The sequence below is a fragment of the Semicossyphus pulcher genome, unplaced genomic scaffold (genome assembly GCF_022749685.1).
Source record: "Semicossyphus pulcher isolate SPU_LCO1_2020_fin unplaced genomic scaffold, fSemPul1.0.p SCAF_15, whole genome shotgun sequence".
NCBI classification, from domain to species: domain Eukaryota; kingdom Metazoa; phylum Chordata; class Actinopteri; order Labriformes; family Labridae; genus Semicossyphus; species Semicossyphus pulcher.
Window position 1 is genome coordinate 7,461,053 of NW_027211659.1, and position 17,776 is coordinate 7,478,828.

The 17,776-nt window shown below is 45.7% G+C and overlaps 1 protein-coding gene across 1 annotated transcript in view; it reads left to right on the forward strand.

Annotated features, from left to right (window-relative positions):
• The first annotated feature begins 2,770 nt into the window (after positions 1-2,770).
• LOC138592753 (cyclic AMP receptor-like protein A) overlaps positions 2,771-17,776 on the forward strand; it is a 53,660-nt gene continuing 38,654 nt past the window's right edge. Inside the window, exons 1-6 of the mRNA XM_069663623.1 lie at positions 2,771-2,825; positions 3,860-3,916; positions 4,012-4,072; positions 7,148-7,235; positions 11,379-11,468; positions 12,736-12,774. Coding sequence (XP_069519724.1) covers positions 2,778-2,825; positions 3,860-3,916; positions 4,012-4,072; positions 7,148-7,235; positions 11,379-11,468; positions 12,736-12,774 — 383 coding nt within the window. The 5' untranslated portion in view covers positions 2,771-2,777. The remainder of the gene's footprint in view (positions 2,826-3,859; positions 3,917-4,011; positions 4,073-7,147; positions 7,236-11,378; positions 11,469-12,735; positions 12,775-17,776) is intronic.

The following is a 17,776-nucleotide window of genomic DNA, read 5'->3' on the forward strand; positions in this document are numbered from 1 at the left end:
TTATCTTGGGTTATTTGCTATCAAGTGAAAAGGCCTTAATGGATACTGGTATTGGAAATAGCAATTCATGATTCTTGTAAACATTTCAAATTCCCAGCTTCTCTTTTGTGAACATTTGCTTCTTTTTTTAGTCTTACGTGATAACAAGAAGAATATATTTTGGTTTTGGTTGCCAGCATTTTTTCTAATTTTATGGACCAGATCATTAAGAAATAATTGGCAGATTTATTGAGCCTAAGGAATCATTAGTTGTTGTAGCCTTAATTACTTTACCCATTCAAAGTTAACAGCCGGTTCTTCCATACAGATGTTTGTATGGCTTGCAAATTATGCGGACAAAAATCTCATTCCAAATATAGTGTAATTAACTTTTCAAAAACCAAGATCACTCATGCAGTATTTATGAAACAATTTGTAATGAAGTGCAGGATGTGAGCCTCTTTTAAACTCATGCAGCTCCATGTTGGGAGCCATCATTCAAATTTAATTAAAACAGTAGTAAAGTGGTGAGGAGAAATGTCTCTTTTTGTGAGTCAAATCTTTTCTGTCCATTCAGTTTTGCTAAAACAAACAACTATGTAAAATTGAAGTTCACGTCCACACACTTAATAAAAAATATTCACATTTTCTGGCATTTTTTTTGCAATATATGTCCTTGTTTTTTATATAGGGCAACAGTGCTTTCTCACAGGTGATTTATGAGACTGACTTAGTGTGCCTTCTGTTGTGACTGCTCTGAGGAAACAGGTGTATGAAGACATTGTGTGCTAGATGTCACAGGAATGGCGTTGCACAGCTAGTAGTGGGACGTGGCCTCCTCTGTTTTGCATGCGAGCCTGTTCCCTGCCGCTTCGTTTTCCCTGAAGCTTGAAGAAGAGCCTCATACCTTTTGTAATTCTTTTCATTCCTTCATTCCTTTCCTTCTTTTTCTTTTCTAAATAGCTTTGAGATTAGTTCCTGCTTTAAAGTATGCAGCATGTCAGGTTTTAGCCCTGTTAACACTTCTGCCTCTCTTTACTGCACTTCACTAAGCTGTCAGTGTTTCATAAACGCCAAAGAATGTTGTTGCAGATTCCATTTTATTACGCTTGCTTCACTTGTAGACGTGCCTTCACACGTGTACACAAACACACTAAAGTACATGCTTCAGCAAACAGCAGGCTTGTCGACCCAGTCATTTCGAAACTGATGACTATAATGATGCGAGTACAGTGTTTGTACTGCACTTCTACATACATTTGCACAGTGCTGCATTTAGAGCAGAGACATTACACAGATTAAGTAATGCATGTCAACATGTTTTTTTAATGTAAGACTAATACATGATTTCTGATCTGCAGGTGCTGATCTTAACAGTAAAGCGAGCCACAGGAACCTTCTCCTTAGTAGGATGGTAAATATTCGCTCTAATTTCTTTCTTAAATGATACTTTGAACACTTTGAATCTGTAAGCATGGACGTGGATTTTAGGGATGGCAAGTGTTCCGGTTTCCGTTTGTAGTACGCTTGTAGTCCGAGTAATATTGACCAATCACGTATCAGCAGGCTGCTGCCGCGTGTGCAGGAAAAACAGTCTATGTGGAGAGCAAAAGCAGGCGGGACGTAATGCGCTGTAATGACACAAGTTCAGCTAACAATCAGTTCTTGATCCCTGAGTACCTGTTTTGTTTAAGCTAGCAGATGTGCAGGAGAAAACACGTGCAGCAAAAGAAAGATTGCAAGCTAGTTAGCATGGATGTAAATACTGGATAGCTGTTTTTAAAAAATTAGAAATGTTAAAAAAAGGAAGGACATGCACATGATGTTTATTAAAGACACATAATGCCTTTTAGTGTATTGCTCTGAATGTAAACATAGAAAACTCTACAGGGTCAGGTTAATCTGTACAAACAAAACATTTCCCATATAAGTCCTATCATTGTAAAGTTATAATATGTTATAATAACCGGCTTTTGTTAAGGTTGTGTCTGAGATTTAACTTTGTGTTGATTTAAAGTCTAGTTTGGTGTTACACGGTCACACCCTGCATGTATGTCCAACAAAGGAAAGGTCATTTAAGTCTATACCGTTCATAAGAAGGGACCTGTTGACGTAACTGCAGCATTAGCGCTTCAAAGTTTCACATGTAGTTTGTTTAATTTAACAAATTGATTTGCCCCATAGTTTCTGAAGCCAGGCCCTGGATTATCAACTATAGAACGACACAGCCATAAACCTAAACCTTCAAACAAGGGAGATGAGTATGTTCAGACCCTAATCGGTTGATGTTTTTGAAGGAGTCATTGAAGGTTTCCCAAAAGTTTCAACACTCAACACACATAATTTGGGCTTCAACATTTAGCTGTCGTCGTTTCTTTTTGGCCACAGACTTCAAACCTTTAAATGTCGCAGAGCAGCAGGTGTTGGTGAAGCAGGTTTCATTCATTTTAGTCTAAACAGATTTAACCTTAATCGTTGTCGATCTTTCTACAAGCCTAAGGGTATCAAAAGTTAGGCCAGTGGTAAACAGTTTTTCCGGAGTGAAATGGCCAAGGCAGCAGCAAAAGTACGAAGACAATACAAACAGAAGTATGACTGTCAGACACTGGACAAATATCCAATTGTGACGCATTAAAATCATTTCAGTAAAAATGTTCGGAGCAATCAACTTCACTTATATTTTTAAATCCTTTATTTCAAAGAGCACTAAGAACAAACAGCTCACACTGTCCTCCTTGTAGTTCAGGAAACAAGTAGAAATCTCACTGTTGTTTTCCTCCTCTCTCTGCAGCCTTTTCATGCTGTTTGTGATCTGGCTGCTTCGCAGGTATCACTCTTTGGCTCAGGTAAATTTGCATAACAACATACAGCTTGTTTCTGACTCCTCTTCCCCTTCTGTTTAGTTCAGTGCCACAGGAAATATGTTCAATTAGCCGTGGCAAATCTTGGCGTAACTGAACCCAATTAAAATGTACAGATTAGTCAGTTGTGGAGTTAATTGACTCAAGTTGTTTTGTGATAATGACTGCAGTCTTGTGCCTTTCCCTCTCTCCAAATGTCCGACTTAACACTGAATTATATAAAGTCACATAAATACGTTTTGTCGGATCCAGAAATATTTGAAATTTCTGAAGCACATCAGCTTTTGTGCAACTTCTTTTGGGTGTTTTTGAAGCCGGTTCAGCAGGTCTGCCAGGTTCAGCGGCGCTGCTCTGTTTCGCCTACTGATCTGTAAATGACAGCTTATCACGGTGCGCCGATAGATCCTATTACCTGTGAACCAGGTCACCTCAACCTGCTCATCTTCCTCTATTCCCTCCTCCTCTTTCTGCGCTCCTCTCACACAACATAAATCCTCTCCTTACCTCGGCCTCCTTAGAGAGGTTACCATGAGTCGATAGTCTTTAGTGCTCTCTGGCCCTCCTGTGTTCTTTTTCTGTCTCCGCCTCTCCCTTCTTTCACCTCCTCCTCCTCCTCTTCCTCTTTCTTCTCCCTCTCCTCCTCTTCCTCTGTAGCCGCGCCAGTGTTGTTGCAGAGCACAAATTGATAAAAGACTGTGTTCCCACCAAAAGAACAGTTTGTAACCGCCTATAGCCTGAAAGCTTAAACTACCTTCTTAAAATTCTGTAGCACGCTGGCGATTGATTTATTCCATATAAGAAATAATGTCTCCCGTTTGTGTAGAAGGAATTAAGAAGACTCTATCCTCTCCTGTGATATTTTTACGTTGTTGTCACCAGGGACGCCGCACGCCAAGCTGTCAGCTGCATCAGTGATTTGATCTATAATTTGCCCTCCTTTCTAAGTGAATAAAACACACAGGGATATTTAAACAAGATGGGACGTTTTGTTAGAGAATCCCTCTTCATGTCGTCCACAGAAAATGATTCTCAGCCTGACTGTAGCTGCCTTCTTCGACAGCACGGCATATGTCATGGTGAGTTACTCTCGTCTGTGTCATTTAACACACGATTTTTTTCTGGCCTAAGTTGTGAAAATGTCTCCTTGTTCTGCTCTTCTCTTCTTCCTCAGGGTGAATCGCATCCAGAGGGATCGCTGTGTGACTTCCAGGCCTGGTGGCTAACATACTTCGGTAAGATAAAGCCTAATTCATTATTATTTACGGGCACACATTTAACAATATAATGAAGAAGGCCGAGATAAAGAGCAGAGATTTATCATAACGGAAAATAATAATGCTTGGTCGTTTTGCTTTTGGCTCAAACACAAAGTGAGCCTTGACAGCAGATGTTTCAGCTCACAGCGCCATCGTTCACCCGGGGAGTAGTAAGGGCATCTTCTGGAGGAGATACGGGCTTCATACTAGTAAACATCTCTTGAATATGATTTTTTAAAATGTAATTTTATGGGCTTTTTATGCCTTTATTGAGAGGGAGGACAGTGGATAGTGTCGGAAACAGGGGAAGAGAGAGAGGGGGAATGACACGCGGCAAAGGGCCGAGGTTGGGAGCGGAACAAGGGGCCGCTGCATCGAGGACTGAAGCCTCTGTACGCATGATTTAACCGCTGAGCTAAACCGGTGCCCCATAAATACATAATATTAAGGGAAAAATAAATAATGGTTTAAATGGTTTGTAATTAATAATTAGCAGGGTCACTGTTATGGCACTGGGGGTCCTGGCAGGGTCTAAGACTAAATTTTCTTTTTCTCAGCACCCGACGAAATCTGTCGCGCTCTCGTGCGGCCGACACTGTTTTCCCTTCTCCTTTGTTCCTGCAAGATGGAGCACACACAACGTTAAGATGCAAAAAAATTGAATAATTTGTTAGGGTAGATTTTTGAGCATGCATAATGGAATTGACAAACAAGAATTTCATTTCAGAACCATGATGGGTCAACAACAGTCTTGAAAATATTATATAGTATAAGAAAATGCAGGATGCGAAGCCAGCATTGCCAGGTTTGCGGTTTTCCTGCAGTGTTGCTGAGGACCCTGTGCGAGGCCCTTTAGAAGCGCGAGGCCCTGTGCGGTGGCACACTTCGCGCAGCCCATGCGACGCTTCTGTGCTGATTAAGAAGGTCAAAACTTTGGTGCAGAATCTAGCTTCAATCCATCTATTCATTATCTACAACCTGTTCAGGGTCGTGGGGGGCTGGAGCCTATCCCAGCTGTCATTGGGCGAGAGGCGGTGCACACCCTGGACTGATCGCCACTCACTCACAGGGCTGACACATAGAGACAGACAACCTTTCACGCACACACTCACACCTACGGGTGATATAGAGTCACCAATGAACCTGACGAGCATGTCTTTGGACCCACGCATGCACAGGAAGAACATGCAAACTCCACACAGAAAGGCCCCCAGGGTTCAAATTAAGAACCTTCTCGCTGTGAGGCGACACCGCTAACCGCTGCACCACCGCGCAGCCCTCTAGCTTTAATATAAAACTTTATAATCAAATCTTACTGCATGATATATCTGTGGTTATTTGCTATTTGTTGCAGTTAAGACAGACTTTATTGTCATTCTCTCTTATGCTATCACTCTAATTTAAAGCAGAGGCTGTTTTATTTGTGTGAAAGCCTCCCTTACTGTCTTTTATTGCTTAATTTTGTCAACTCAGCCGTTGCATCTTTTTCTGTGTCTTGCCAAAACAGAGGGGGGATGATATTTACTAGCGTTTGGATATACACCAGCTGCCAAGGGTGTTAACTCACTGGTTGAACTCACCCAGTATTCAGGAGCATTCACACACCCATACAAAGAGCACCACACCCCTCGTGATGGCGTAACACTTGGGAGTCGAGCACCGTGCTGTGTACTTATTGGCCTGTTGCAGCCGTTCATTAAAACCACCTCAGAGAGTTTCGTCACTGCCTCCTGTATAAGGAGACACTTTTCCTCCAATGACAGCCCTGCTTTTAATTTGGGTCATTAAGGGACGTGTTCTACAGGTTCTCCATTCTTTCTGATTTATAAAATTGTATTATTTTTACATTCAAATCTTGGTTTTATGTGCATTTCTGTTTCACTTTTGCAGCTCTTTTAGCCTTGATTAACATAGAGATTCTAAGTTAGGACCTGCTGCTGATACAACACTTCACCAGGCTTTTTTCCCCCCTTTATTGCTTTTGCACACACGCACACACACATGCAGAAGGAAACGGGTGTAATGGCCAGTGAGTTAGTGCAGCAGGGTCTGCGCCTGTCACCACCGTTAATCACCGGGATCCTCACACCGAGGACAAACGGCTGTACATAAACACCGGCTGAGCGGGCACTTTGTTCTGTTGCGAAGCGTCGAGTCTGGCGGGAGCTCCGCGAGCGCACGGCTCCGCTTTTAACTCGGACCAATAAAATTTTATGAAATGCGTTTGAAATGGAGGAAGATGGTAGCAGGGGCAGCGGCGGGACAGGTGCGCTGTCGTCGAGTTAAAGCTTCAGCTGCTGTCTGGTTACGTAAGACGCGTTTGCTATCACAATGACAGTGATTTATGGTGATAAAGGCAGAGACAGCCAGCCTCATTCTTTCTTAGTCACTGCGGTCGACTCTTAAAGGCTCCCCGAGTGTTAAAAAAGAGTGTTTTGTTTTTTTTGTGTGCAGGGGGGGGTTGTTGTGTGAAACTGAGTAAGCTGAGTATGTGGCTCAGAGAATCCATCATTGTGACGACCTGCCCTGCCTGTCCTGTCAGCTTAACACACACACACACACACACACACACACACACACAGAAAGCAAAATGGCTGAATATGAAGGCCCGTAAAAGGAAGTGAGCTTTCTAGACTCTCTCTTGTCTTGGCTAAATTCATTCAAATTTTCCCCTCTGCCGACTTCGCCTTCCTTTCTCTGTCTCTTTTTTCTTCTCAGTTACTTCACTCTCGCTCGAGTCCACTCCGCTCTGCTCTCCCCCTCTTCTCATCCCCCCCCCGTGTTATCTCCCTCTGCTTCTCCACAGTTCATCATTATCTCTCTCCGAGCTCCCCCCTCTCATCCATCACCCTAAGCCACAGGTTTCCCTCATATTACTGCAGAATATGCCTTCATTTATCAAAAAGTGGAGCACGCGCGCACACACACACGCGCGCTCTGTGTCCTTTTATGCAATGTGTGGTTTGGACACACGATTGCAGGTGCGCTCTGCGTGGCGGGGGAGCTGTTTTGTAATTTGACCCTGTTGTTTTTCTGTGTGTGTCTCTGCAGACTGGAGTGCCTTGGCCTGGGTTTGCCTCATCACACTGAACCTGTACCTCAACCTAGTCAGAGAAGTGAGCACCAACAGATATCAAATGTGAGTAAGGGCCCGAGACCATGAACCAACAGTTATTTCCATTATTGATCGGTGGATTTACTGATCTTTTCCTTTGCTGACGCATTAAGCTTTTTGTCCAAAACACATGAGAGGATTTTTTCTTTCATATTCACAAACGCTTGCTTGAACTCAACGATAAACTGATATAAATTTGGTGGTCAAAGGTGAAGGAAAAAACTGTTTTATTGCCATTATTCCTGTCTCATTCATCAGCAGTATGTTACATGTGAGGATCACACTCTCTGCAGAGAAACAGAGAGAGCAGCTTTCTAAGTGTTCCTGTAAAGGGTTGTTGTAAAAGGGGTAATGCTTATCTGTATTTGACAGGCACTGACGTAGATTTTAGGGACAGCAAATGTTCTGGTTTCCATTTGTACTACACTTGTAGTCCGAGTGATATTGACCAATCACGTATCAGCAGGCTGCGGCGTTTGCACCAGTCCAAGCAGGCGGAGCGTAATGCGCCGTAATGACATCCCGGCTCCCATCAGCGTCATCTGACAACGATTCACTTTCTTATTAATCTCTATAAACAGACATCTGCATGCTAACAGCTAACAATCAGTTCTAGATCTAAAAGTCAACTTCAGATAAATTCCCTTGACGCTGTGTCACGAAAGCCGCTCAGAAAGATTTCCCGACCTCCTCGAATGCATCAGAAATGATCGATCCGACCTCTGTTCAACAAACGAGCATTTTAAAAGTAGTTTTCTTCTCCTCTTGAGGACAGAGCTGACAGAGCTTCATTTTTACTTTTTACAATCAAACATCTGCATCATGATGTTGAAATTTCGGCGAATGTAAGACTTGTTAATTAAAGTAACTAACAAGAAAAACAGGTTCCTTTTCTGTAAACAATGCAGCACCCGGAAAAGGAAGTCTTGACTGGATGTTGTTTATCGCTAACACGCCCGGCATGTTCACTGTTGTCCCCAGAGGCTATATCATTGTCAGACTATAGCCGATGGGATACGAGATTGGGGTAAGATATTGGGTAATGTATTCTCACAAATATTTTCAATATAGGGGTGCTGGTTTAGCTCAGCGGTTAAATCGAGCGTCCCTTATAAAGAGGCTACAGTCCTCAATGCAGCGGCCCAGGGCTCGACTCACACTCGGCACCCTGTCGCGTGTCATCCACACTCTCGACTCACATCCCATGTCCTTTCTCTCAATAAAGGCAAAAAAGGCCTCGTTATACAAATATATACCCATAGTTATACATTCACTTTGTGAGATACGCGTCATATAACCTGCAACCGGACTGCTTGGCGAAGACGTATAATTGTTGTGAGGGTATCGGCTGCGCTGACGATCATGATGGCGCATGTATGTGAGGAAGCTTGAGCATTATAGCGCCATCGTCTGGGTAAATTATCATAACACAATAAAATACCTCTCTGCATTTTATACTGGTATATTGGCCGCTGCCCACTTTTTAGATGGAACAAAAGGGATTAAAAGTGCGTCTTTTACACCAAAATTTACGGTAATTGATGAACTGACTAATTATATGAACGCTAAAGACAATCGTTCCTCCCTCATGTGCACAAAAAACATCTTCCCTCATTCAATATACATTAGTCTCCGCTCTTGTTGTGGCCGTTCCCGTCTGCGTGTGTGTTTGTGTGTGTGTATGCGCTTGTGTTTGGTCTGCCAGAGCATGTGTCTCCCCACGGAGCATTGACAGCCCCCCTCCTCCTCGCCTCCTCCCTCCCTCCCTCCCTCCTCCTCCTTTTCTGTTCCAGCCAGCCGACGCTCTAATTGAAAAGGGAGTGAGTGTCATCCGTTAAGTGTGTGTGTGTGTGTGTGTTTGTGTGTGTGTGCTCCCATCTTCACGCTTCGTGGCTCTATGTTTCTGTCGCTCAAACTCCCATGAGCACTCTGCGCGGCGCGAGTGTGAATTTGCTCGTGTGCGTGTGAGATATTCTCTCATTTTCCGTGCCGAGCGCGGAGCCGTGTGACACAAACACATATTTAAAAAAAAAAAAAAGGTACGCGCTCTGTTGAAGGAAGGAAAGCTTTAACAAGTTAGCGCCAGTGTTTTGCAGGCTGCTTGTTCATAGTTGTAGATGTGTGCGCGGGGTTGGGCTGGTAAAAGAAGGTGCCCTCCTCCACCTCCCCATGGGAGTTTCCCTGCATTGATTAGCAATAAGCCAGACGATATAATGGTGGTATAACTCAGACGGAGACGGCTTTATGGGCGCAGGGAAGGGGGCGGGCAAGGGGGCCAAAATCAGCTCGCTCCAGAGCCTTATCAGCTGTATACCTCTCATGGGTCCAGAGGGACCAGGTGGGAGGAGTGTGTGTCTGTATTTTTTGCGAGGGTCGGTCACACATGCGACGCAAAATAAAAAAACAAGTCAGCGCTTAATGGGCTAGAGTGAAGCGGGGAGGGAGCGTCAGGGGGGCTGTCGTGTATTGACTGTGCATAGAAGAGCTGTATGTGTTTAGGCAGGCGGGTATGTGGCTTTGCATGCATGCACAATTACCCCTCAGCCCCTTAACCAAACCTCCCTCTCTCATTCACACACACACACACACTCGCGCAGCTACAGAGTGACGGCACAGTGTGATGGTTAATAAATGAACAAATCGCCAGAGGAGATGGAGAACGCAGGCTGGATGATCTAAGAGTGATTGAAGTGGATGCAAGAGAGGATAGGAAGTGCGCCTGCATGTGTGTATGTTTGTGTGTGTTTGAAGGACAGATTCAAGCAAGTGGAGATCGAGCCCCCAGGAGAGATTTCTATATGAGGTAGCGTGTGTGTGTGCGTGACTGCAGCGCGCAGGTGTGTGCAATGCCGAGCACATAGCGGCCCTGCTGTGCCTCATTAAGCCCATGTTGCGCGCGGCTCCGGACCTCGTCATCTCCCACTCAAAGCGCTGCGAGTGTGTGGTGTACGAGCTGCAGCGTGTCTGTTGTCTGCGTGTGTGTTTGTGTGTGAGTGGGTCTGCGAGCTCTCGACATTGATTTCCTGACAAGCCCCCCCCCCCCCCCCCCCCCCCCCCCTCCTCCTGCAGCTGTCGTCACGCCACGGAGAGGAGGCACTGATTTCACCATTTGTATCTCTCCTCCCACCACCACACAGACTCTCTCTGTCTCTCTCTCTTTTTCTCCTTCACTCGCTCCGTACGCTTCCTCCTTTTTCCCACCCTTTCCCTTTTCTTCCCTTGCTCCCTTATTTCTCTCCCACTCCCTCTTGTGTTTGATCGTATCTCTCTCTCTCTCCCCGGATCAACTCATTTCCTATGTCTCTTTCCCACCCACTACTCCGTTCTATTTAAACCACCAGCCGTCTCTCTTTCTCCCCTGCCTCCCACACACTCGCACTCTGCTGTCCGTCAGACGGGGAGGCAGAGAGGAGGGGATACAGTGTGTGTGTGTGTGTGTGTGTGTGTGTGTGTGTGTGCCCCGGTGAAATAAGAGTGGGAAAGTGTGTGTGTGTGTGTGGCACACAACTCAAGAGGGATTGAGTGTGTGTCAGCCGTGTCGCCGCCGCTCGATTGACCGCACTTGGAACAAGTCAGGGCAGGACTTCCACTCTATTGACCGGGCGACGCTGTACGCTCTATAAAGTATCGACGCCCACACCGACGCCCAAGACACTGGAGCTCACACCTCATCTGTCTCACCGTACACACACACACACACACAGACCCATGTACAGCGAGCGAGACTTTTTGAACTTGTTCGGCGGCTGATACTGATCCTATGATATTTTACAGAAAGTCAATATGAGCCTCTCCAGCTTTCTGAGCCCTTTTTCTTTATGAATATTTCTGAAATAAAGTTCAAAAACACAGTTTAGCCGCCTCGTCCTCCACTTTCGCTGCCACTAGCGAGAACCGGCATCATGTTTGTGGCACATCTCCTCTGCAAATCATCGTTTCCACAACAGCGCGGGTAATTATGGTTTATATTACCATGAGTAATTGGCGGTCTCTGGCTGTATAGGCAGTTGTCTGCACCTGAAAAATGACCCTGATGCGAGTGCCAACAGAGAGATGAGCTGAAGAAGAAGAGAATTGATTTAGTTATGGAGTGTTTTTTTTTCCCTCGGGGGGCCAAGCTTCCTGGTCTCGGTGCTCATTATGAAATAAATGTCTGCTTTCCGTCAGGTTGTACCACGTGTTGGCGTGGGGTGTGCCGCTGGTCATGGCCTCTTTACCGCTGATGAAGGGTTACTACGGCCCAGCAGGAGCCTGGTGGTGAGTACAGCTACAGCAACATATTTTCTGTTAAATGTCCTTTTTCTTAAAGTGCTAATCTCAAAGATTTCAGTTTCGTTCTCTTTGGCGTCACCTATGGGATAAACGGTAATTGCGGGAGCACACTCCCCAGGTATCCAGACAGTAGCCTGTTATACACTGCAAGTACAAGGCGGGATTATTAGGCCTCGGACGGAGGTTGAATGATGGAGCAAAGTCGTTCCACCTCTGAGCCGTCATCAGAGGTAGTAACAGAGGCGTAACAGCGTCTGTGTAAACGGCGGAGCCGGCAGCGGCGTGTGTGTATTTGAAGCACTTGCTGTTTGTTTACACCTCGCGCACGTTTTACTTCCAGAACGCTATTTAAATACACAACCTAGGGCGCCTTTACGCTGCCGTTGCGTGGTCCAGTGTAAAATGGCAAAGGCTGCATGACGGCGGAGCTTCGTTGCGGCGCTGAGGCAGAACTGCTGAGTAAAAAGGGCTAGTGTCGGATGTAACTCTTGACTCTTGATCCTCGCTGGCGATCGCTTTTTAGACTGTTTGCCTTCATCTGAGCGTCGAAATTTTTTTTTTACTTATTGTTGCTGCCGTCATCAGCCATAGAAGTTTACTGTTTACTCGCAGCGCTTGCAGAGACCGGAAAAGCAGCCGCTTAGCTCCGCCTACCCTCTCTGGCAGACCAACCACTGCTAGGTGATGAAATGATGTCACTAACTGGGCGCCGCTTGTGATTTTTTTCCACGGATGTCGCCACAGACACCCAGTCCATAATACTGCAAATGCAAAGGCGATAGATAATGACTTAACAGACATTTATTTATATGAAAACCTCTGAGATTATTACTTAGAGGGCCACAGCTTTGGCATCAAAACGGCTTCGTCCCTCGTAAGATTTTATGCGATAAAATTGGTAATTATCAGCACATCTTTGGACAGTAAAAAACGCCCCCTCGGGCTCTCCGGTTCTTGTGCTGAAAAAAAGAAAGCCGTTATTTGTTTGGAGGGCAGTTTGAGGGGCGAGGAAAAAAAAAGGGGAAGAGGCCGAGGAGAGGAGGCGGCGGAATGAGAATTGGGACAGAGCCTTAATCTCCGGGCTCGGCTCTCTCTTTCCACTCTCGGCTTATTAATAGCTACAGCTGCACAGCTTTTCCCCTCCGCAGTCACACAAGTCTCTCTCTTCCGCTCACGCTCTCCCTTTCCTTTGTACAACCCTCATCGCTCTCTCTCTCTCTCTCTCTCTCTGTCTCTCTCTCTCTTCCCCCAGCTGGATCACAGACGATCACGTAGCCTGGAGATTTGGGATGTAAGTAGACCCTTTCAGCGCCGGCATCAAAGCTTCCCTCACTGGGGGGAGGTGGGAGAGGAGGAGGAGGGGGGGGGGTCTCTGCGGGGAAATGTGAAGGGTTGCATGTCAAGGGAGCCTGAAGGGTTTTTTCCCTCTTGGTGTAAGGCCAAGATATGTGTGTGTGTGTGTGTGTGTGTGTGTGCGCCTTGTCAGATTTAGGGGGAGTTGCTACACTGTGTATTTAAGTGTTTAGGACGGCTATGAAGGATTATGCCTGTCTACTGCTTTCTGCAACTGGCCCTAAGTCTGCAAAGGCTCTGCCAATCCCCGCCGCAGACGTTTAAACACACACACACACACACACACGTACACACAACAACACTCTGCTACGAGCCAAGGTAATCGCGTTGCTGCTCGCGGCATCAGCAGGGAATCAATCTTTCTAAACAAATAAGCATGCGCACACACAGACAGACTCCCGCAGACAAACACTCACACTCACACACACACACACACACACACACGCACACGCATACGCATACGCATGCAGAACAACACATAGCTATCAGCTGTGCTAAACGAGCCTGTGTCTCTTTTATCAGCGCTCCTCTGCTCCCCGGCTCTTTCTAGTTTTCCGCGCTGTCGTGGCCCCGGGGGGACGAGCCGCTCGGAGGATCAGGGAATCTTCATTAGCTCTAATTACATCAAACCAGACGAGAGATTAGAGGCCGAGGCAGCGGCACCCGTCAAGGAAAAAAAAAACACATACGCTCAAACACACCCTGCTGACAGCTGGCAGGGAGAGTCGCAGGAGAGCAGAGGCTTCCGTATTAAAGGTGAAAAGTGTAAAAGGTGGGAGGGGAGACATACGGGGTACAGTTAGGGAGACGGGGAATTACTCAGCAGGAGAAGGAAAGAGAAGGCGGCATAGCTGGAGGGGAAGGAGAGGAGAGGGAGAGAAATAGATTGCCCTCGTCTCTGCCCACGCCCCGTAGTGTGTCTTCATCAGAGTTCAGCGGAGCGCGCAGACAGGACAGCGGAGGTCGGGGAGGCTGGGAGGAGGAGGGTGTGAAAGGGGATGAAGGAGAATGAAAAGCAGAGGACAGCGGTTTGTGACCGAGGTGCAGAATTTCAGGAGGTTGACTCAGCAGGAGGAAGCACTCGAACTGAGCTGAGTCACCGCTCCAAGAGGTGCCCGTCTGTGTGTCATGGCCGCTGGTTAGACGCAGGAATGGAAAAACTACACAAATGACGTTCACAAAGGGAAACTTAAGATGAGCAGGGGACTTTTATCCTCCTGGTTCTGGGCATGGAAAAGTCAGTCTGTCCAGAGGGAAGTTTCTCAAAAGTGATTGGATGAGCGATCATGAAATATACACTCATGGTCCCAAGAAGACCTTAATAACTTTTGTGATCCTCTAAATTTTGCTGTAGCAAAAGGTGGCATGTTTTGACAACCATACATTTTTATGCAGATATTCATTGTCACCAGAGGTAGAACTATAAAGACTAAGGGTGAAACAATTAGTCGGCATTGTCGACAAAAATCGATTTCAAAAGTCGTTGCCAAGGGGTGCTGGTTTAGCTCAGTTGGCAGAGCAGGCGCCCCATATGCAGAGGCTACAGTCCTCGATGCACTGATCGCAGGTTCGACCCCCAATCCATTTGGTGCATGTCATCCCCCGCTCTCTACTCCCTACATTTCCTGTACATTTCCATTTCTGTCCTATCTAATAAAGGCAAAAGCCAAAAAAAAAAGTAGTTGCCAACGAGTTTAATTGTTGATAATTAGGTTAGTCCTCGCATGTGTTTTTCATGCCGTGCACGGACATGAGCTGAGTCTCTGCTGAGAGTTGCGCACGCAAAAACAGCGGCTGGGGAAGCAACAGGTAAACAAAACAGAGCAAAATTGGCGGCGGCTGATGTTACACCATTGCGCCATGCTTATCATGAGTGAGCTTTTGAAGAGAAGGCACGTTGGATTCGTGGACTTGATTTGATTTATTTTTTCTATCAGCAGTTTGTCTGTCGTTGGCTTTAAACGGACAAAGTGTATTAATAGACATATTTTTGAATGAAGAACTTTTTAGTAAGCACATGCTACAAAGAACCGCCAACTAAGCTGATGGCTAAATAAGAGCCATAAAGTAATTATGCAATTAATTATCGATTAATCGTTTCAGTAATCGATGACTAGTCGACTATCAAAATAGTTATTAGTTGCAGCCCTAATGAAGCCCCCCACTTAACTGACATTTCCCCCTTAATTTCCCCCTTATCTAGTTATTGTCGAACCACCTACTTGATTGATTTGCATCAAATGGAATTTGTGATTCAGATAAACATCTCTCCGAAAAATTGGCTCGGTTTTTTGGTCATTTAATATCTTTTACGAGAAAGTTCAAAGAACAGCGACGACAGGAAATTAGGAGTCACTCATTTTACCCTCAGAATAAATTGTTTGTTGACCCCTGAACTATTTCTCCAGCGCGATCATTGGGTCAATTTTTTTCGGGTCAAACATTTTGCCTGAACGCTAAGGCAGCTTACACATGATTATGGTCAAACCACTCTGTGCTGACAGAAGAGCGGTGCCAACCAACTAGGTGCATTGGTACCATTTGCATGATGCAGCGTTCAATCGCCTCCAAGCTCTGCACCCAATGTTCAAAATATTTCCTCTTTGACCTCTGCTGCCACTGAGCATTGAAAGCCCAACCAGTGAGATAATAGCTGCATGTACCATAGGCAGAAGTGACACAAGCAAACAGGGAAGCGTAAGGTCTGTAAATGTTCCCTAAAAACACTATATATAACTTCCTAGTTTTTTTTAATGATGTATATTGGCGCTGGGCTTGTTCTCTACAAGTGGCTTCCTCTCTTAGCGAGTAAAGAGTAAATTTCCTATCATGTGAAACCTGCTTTATATATCTGCTAAACATCATTATGTTTACATTAGCATTGTCAGCATATCGTTAGCTCAAAAATCAAACTAAGCTGAAATTTCTAAAAGCTTCCTATCTTGTTTCCTCTACATTAGTGAGTCAGGAGAGACGCACTCTGCACACCCGGCTCCTCCTTGTTTTTGTGTCTCCTCTCCTTCCGCCTCCCGGCTTCTCACGTTCCTGCCTAAGTGGCCGAACAGGTAGATCGACCTCTCCGCTCAGATGGAGGAACTTGTTGGTCAAAGTTGACGGCTGCAGTCGAGCGCTAACCCTCACAGACGGGTCCCTGCCGTGCTCTCATCCCCTACAGAGCTCTTCAATTAGGGCTCCTTTCAGCCGAGCCTCATTCTTCACTTTGGAGCGGCACTGGAGGGGAGGGGGAGGTCGGGCCGAGGCCCAGAGATTCAATCTGTGTGCCTCCGTGATGATCTTTCATTCTGCCAGTTTCAGGCCTCCTCTCCTGCTCGCGGTTGTCCTCTCAAACCCCCTCTGGTTATCCACCTTTCTGTACACCCTTCCCTTGTCTGTCTACTGGCTGCAGCCTCCTTCTGCTATTCCTTTCATTCTCTGCATGACCTTATCCCTCTCTCTGTCTCTTAATCACCCGATTCTTCTTTTATTCCTGCTCTTCCTGGTCCTGACCCACACTCTGCCATCATCCATCCACCTTTCCATCCTCACCTCTATTCTTGTCTGCACTTTTATCATCCCGTGCCTGCTCCAAATCTACGCTCTCTCTGTGCCTTTATTTCCTTTTCTCCCTCTCTCTCTCTCTCTCTCTCTCTCTCTCTCTCTATGCCTTTTATTTCTCTCTCTCTATCTCGTTGTGTCTCTGCCTGCCGTCTCCCTCTCGCTCTCGCTCTCTCTCCGGGTAGTGCTCAGCTGTAGAGCACAGCGGACTCTAATGGCAGATCATTATCATGCTAATTAGAGCACTTTGTAGCTGCCGCCCGTCATTCTCTCTCCTCCATCGCAGCCCCCCCACGCTATCGTTAAAAAGGCCACCCCCTCCTTTCTCCCCTTTCCACCAACTCGCCCCGCTCGCCCCCCCTCCCCCACCTCGTCTCTCCATCATTAACGGGACGTGCGCTGGTGTAATTGGACGCTGTTTATTCCAGGGAGCGGGTTATTAAATCACACCGAGGTGACGCTCGCGCAGGTCTCCCCATGAAATGCTTTCATCATTGTCCCATGCCATTATTGAACCTGCGCGCACACACACACACACACACACACGCGCGCTTGTTCAAAGGGGGGAATCTTTGTATATTGATGTTTCCTACATCATGTGTAAAGCAGCGTTTCCCTGTTATTTCCCGCTGTGAAACAAACGCCTAACATGTCGTATTTCCCGGCCAATAAAAGATTAATTTGATAATCCTAAGTGAATTCTTTTAACCTTTTTAACTCATACGTATATTATATCAGTTATTTTGACAACAATATGATATCACAAAGTCTGCAACAGTAACATTTTTATTGGATTCAATTCAGTGCAATTGATTTTAGAAGGTAAATGGACTGCACTTATATAGCGCTTTTCTAGTCTTCTGTCCACTCAAAGCGCTTTTACACTACATGTCACATTAACTCTTTCAAACTCACACTGATGGCAAAGGCCTTAGTGCCAATAATCTGGATATATGGACAATCACACACAGACACTTCTACATGTGACTGTAACAGTCAGGGATCGAACCCCCAACTTTCCGATTGAGCCACAGCCGCTCCAAGTGATCTTAACAACTAGTTGAGCAGCTCCAGTCATGTTTTAAAACATATAAAATGCTCTGCTTGAAATAATAAATTGTGTCTGATATGTTTTTTTCTGCCTGCCTACCTTGTAAAAATCCTCCCAAGGCATCCTCTCGTTCTCCCTCATTAAAAATTCCCCACTCTACATAGGCCCCGCCCACTATGCAAATTTCCAACCACCCCCTCCTTCGCAAAACAAAACTTCTCTGCCATCGTTTAGCGGGAACTTGTTGAAACTTAGCTAGCTTGAAATGCCGTAATAAATAGTAGTAGTAATGTTAGTAGTAGTAGTTAGTAATGATATAGCGTTAGCGTATAGC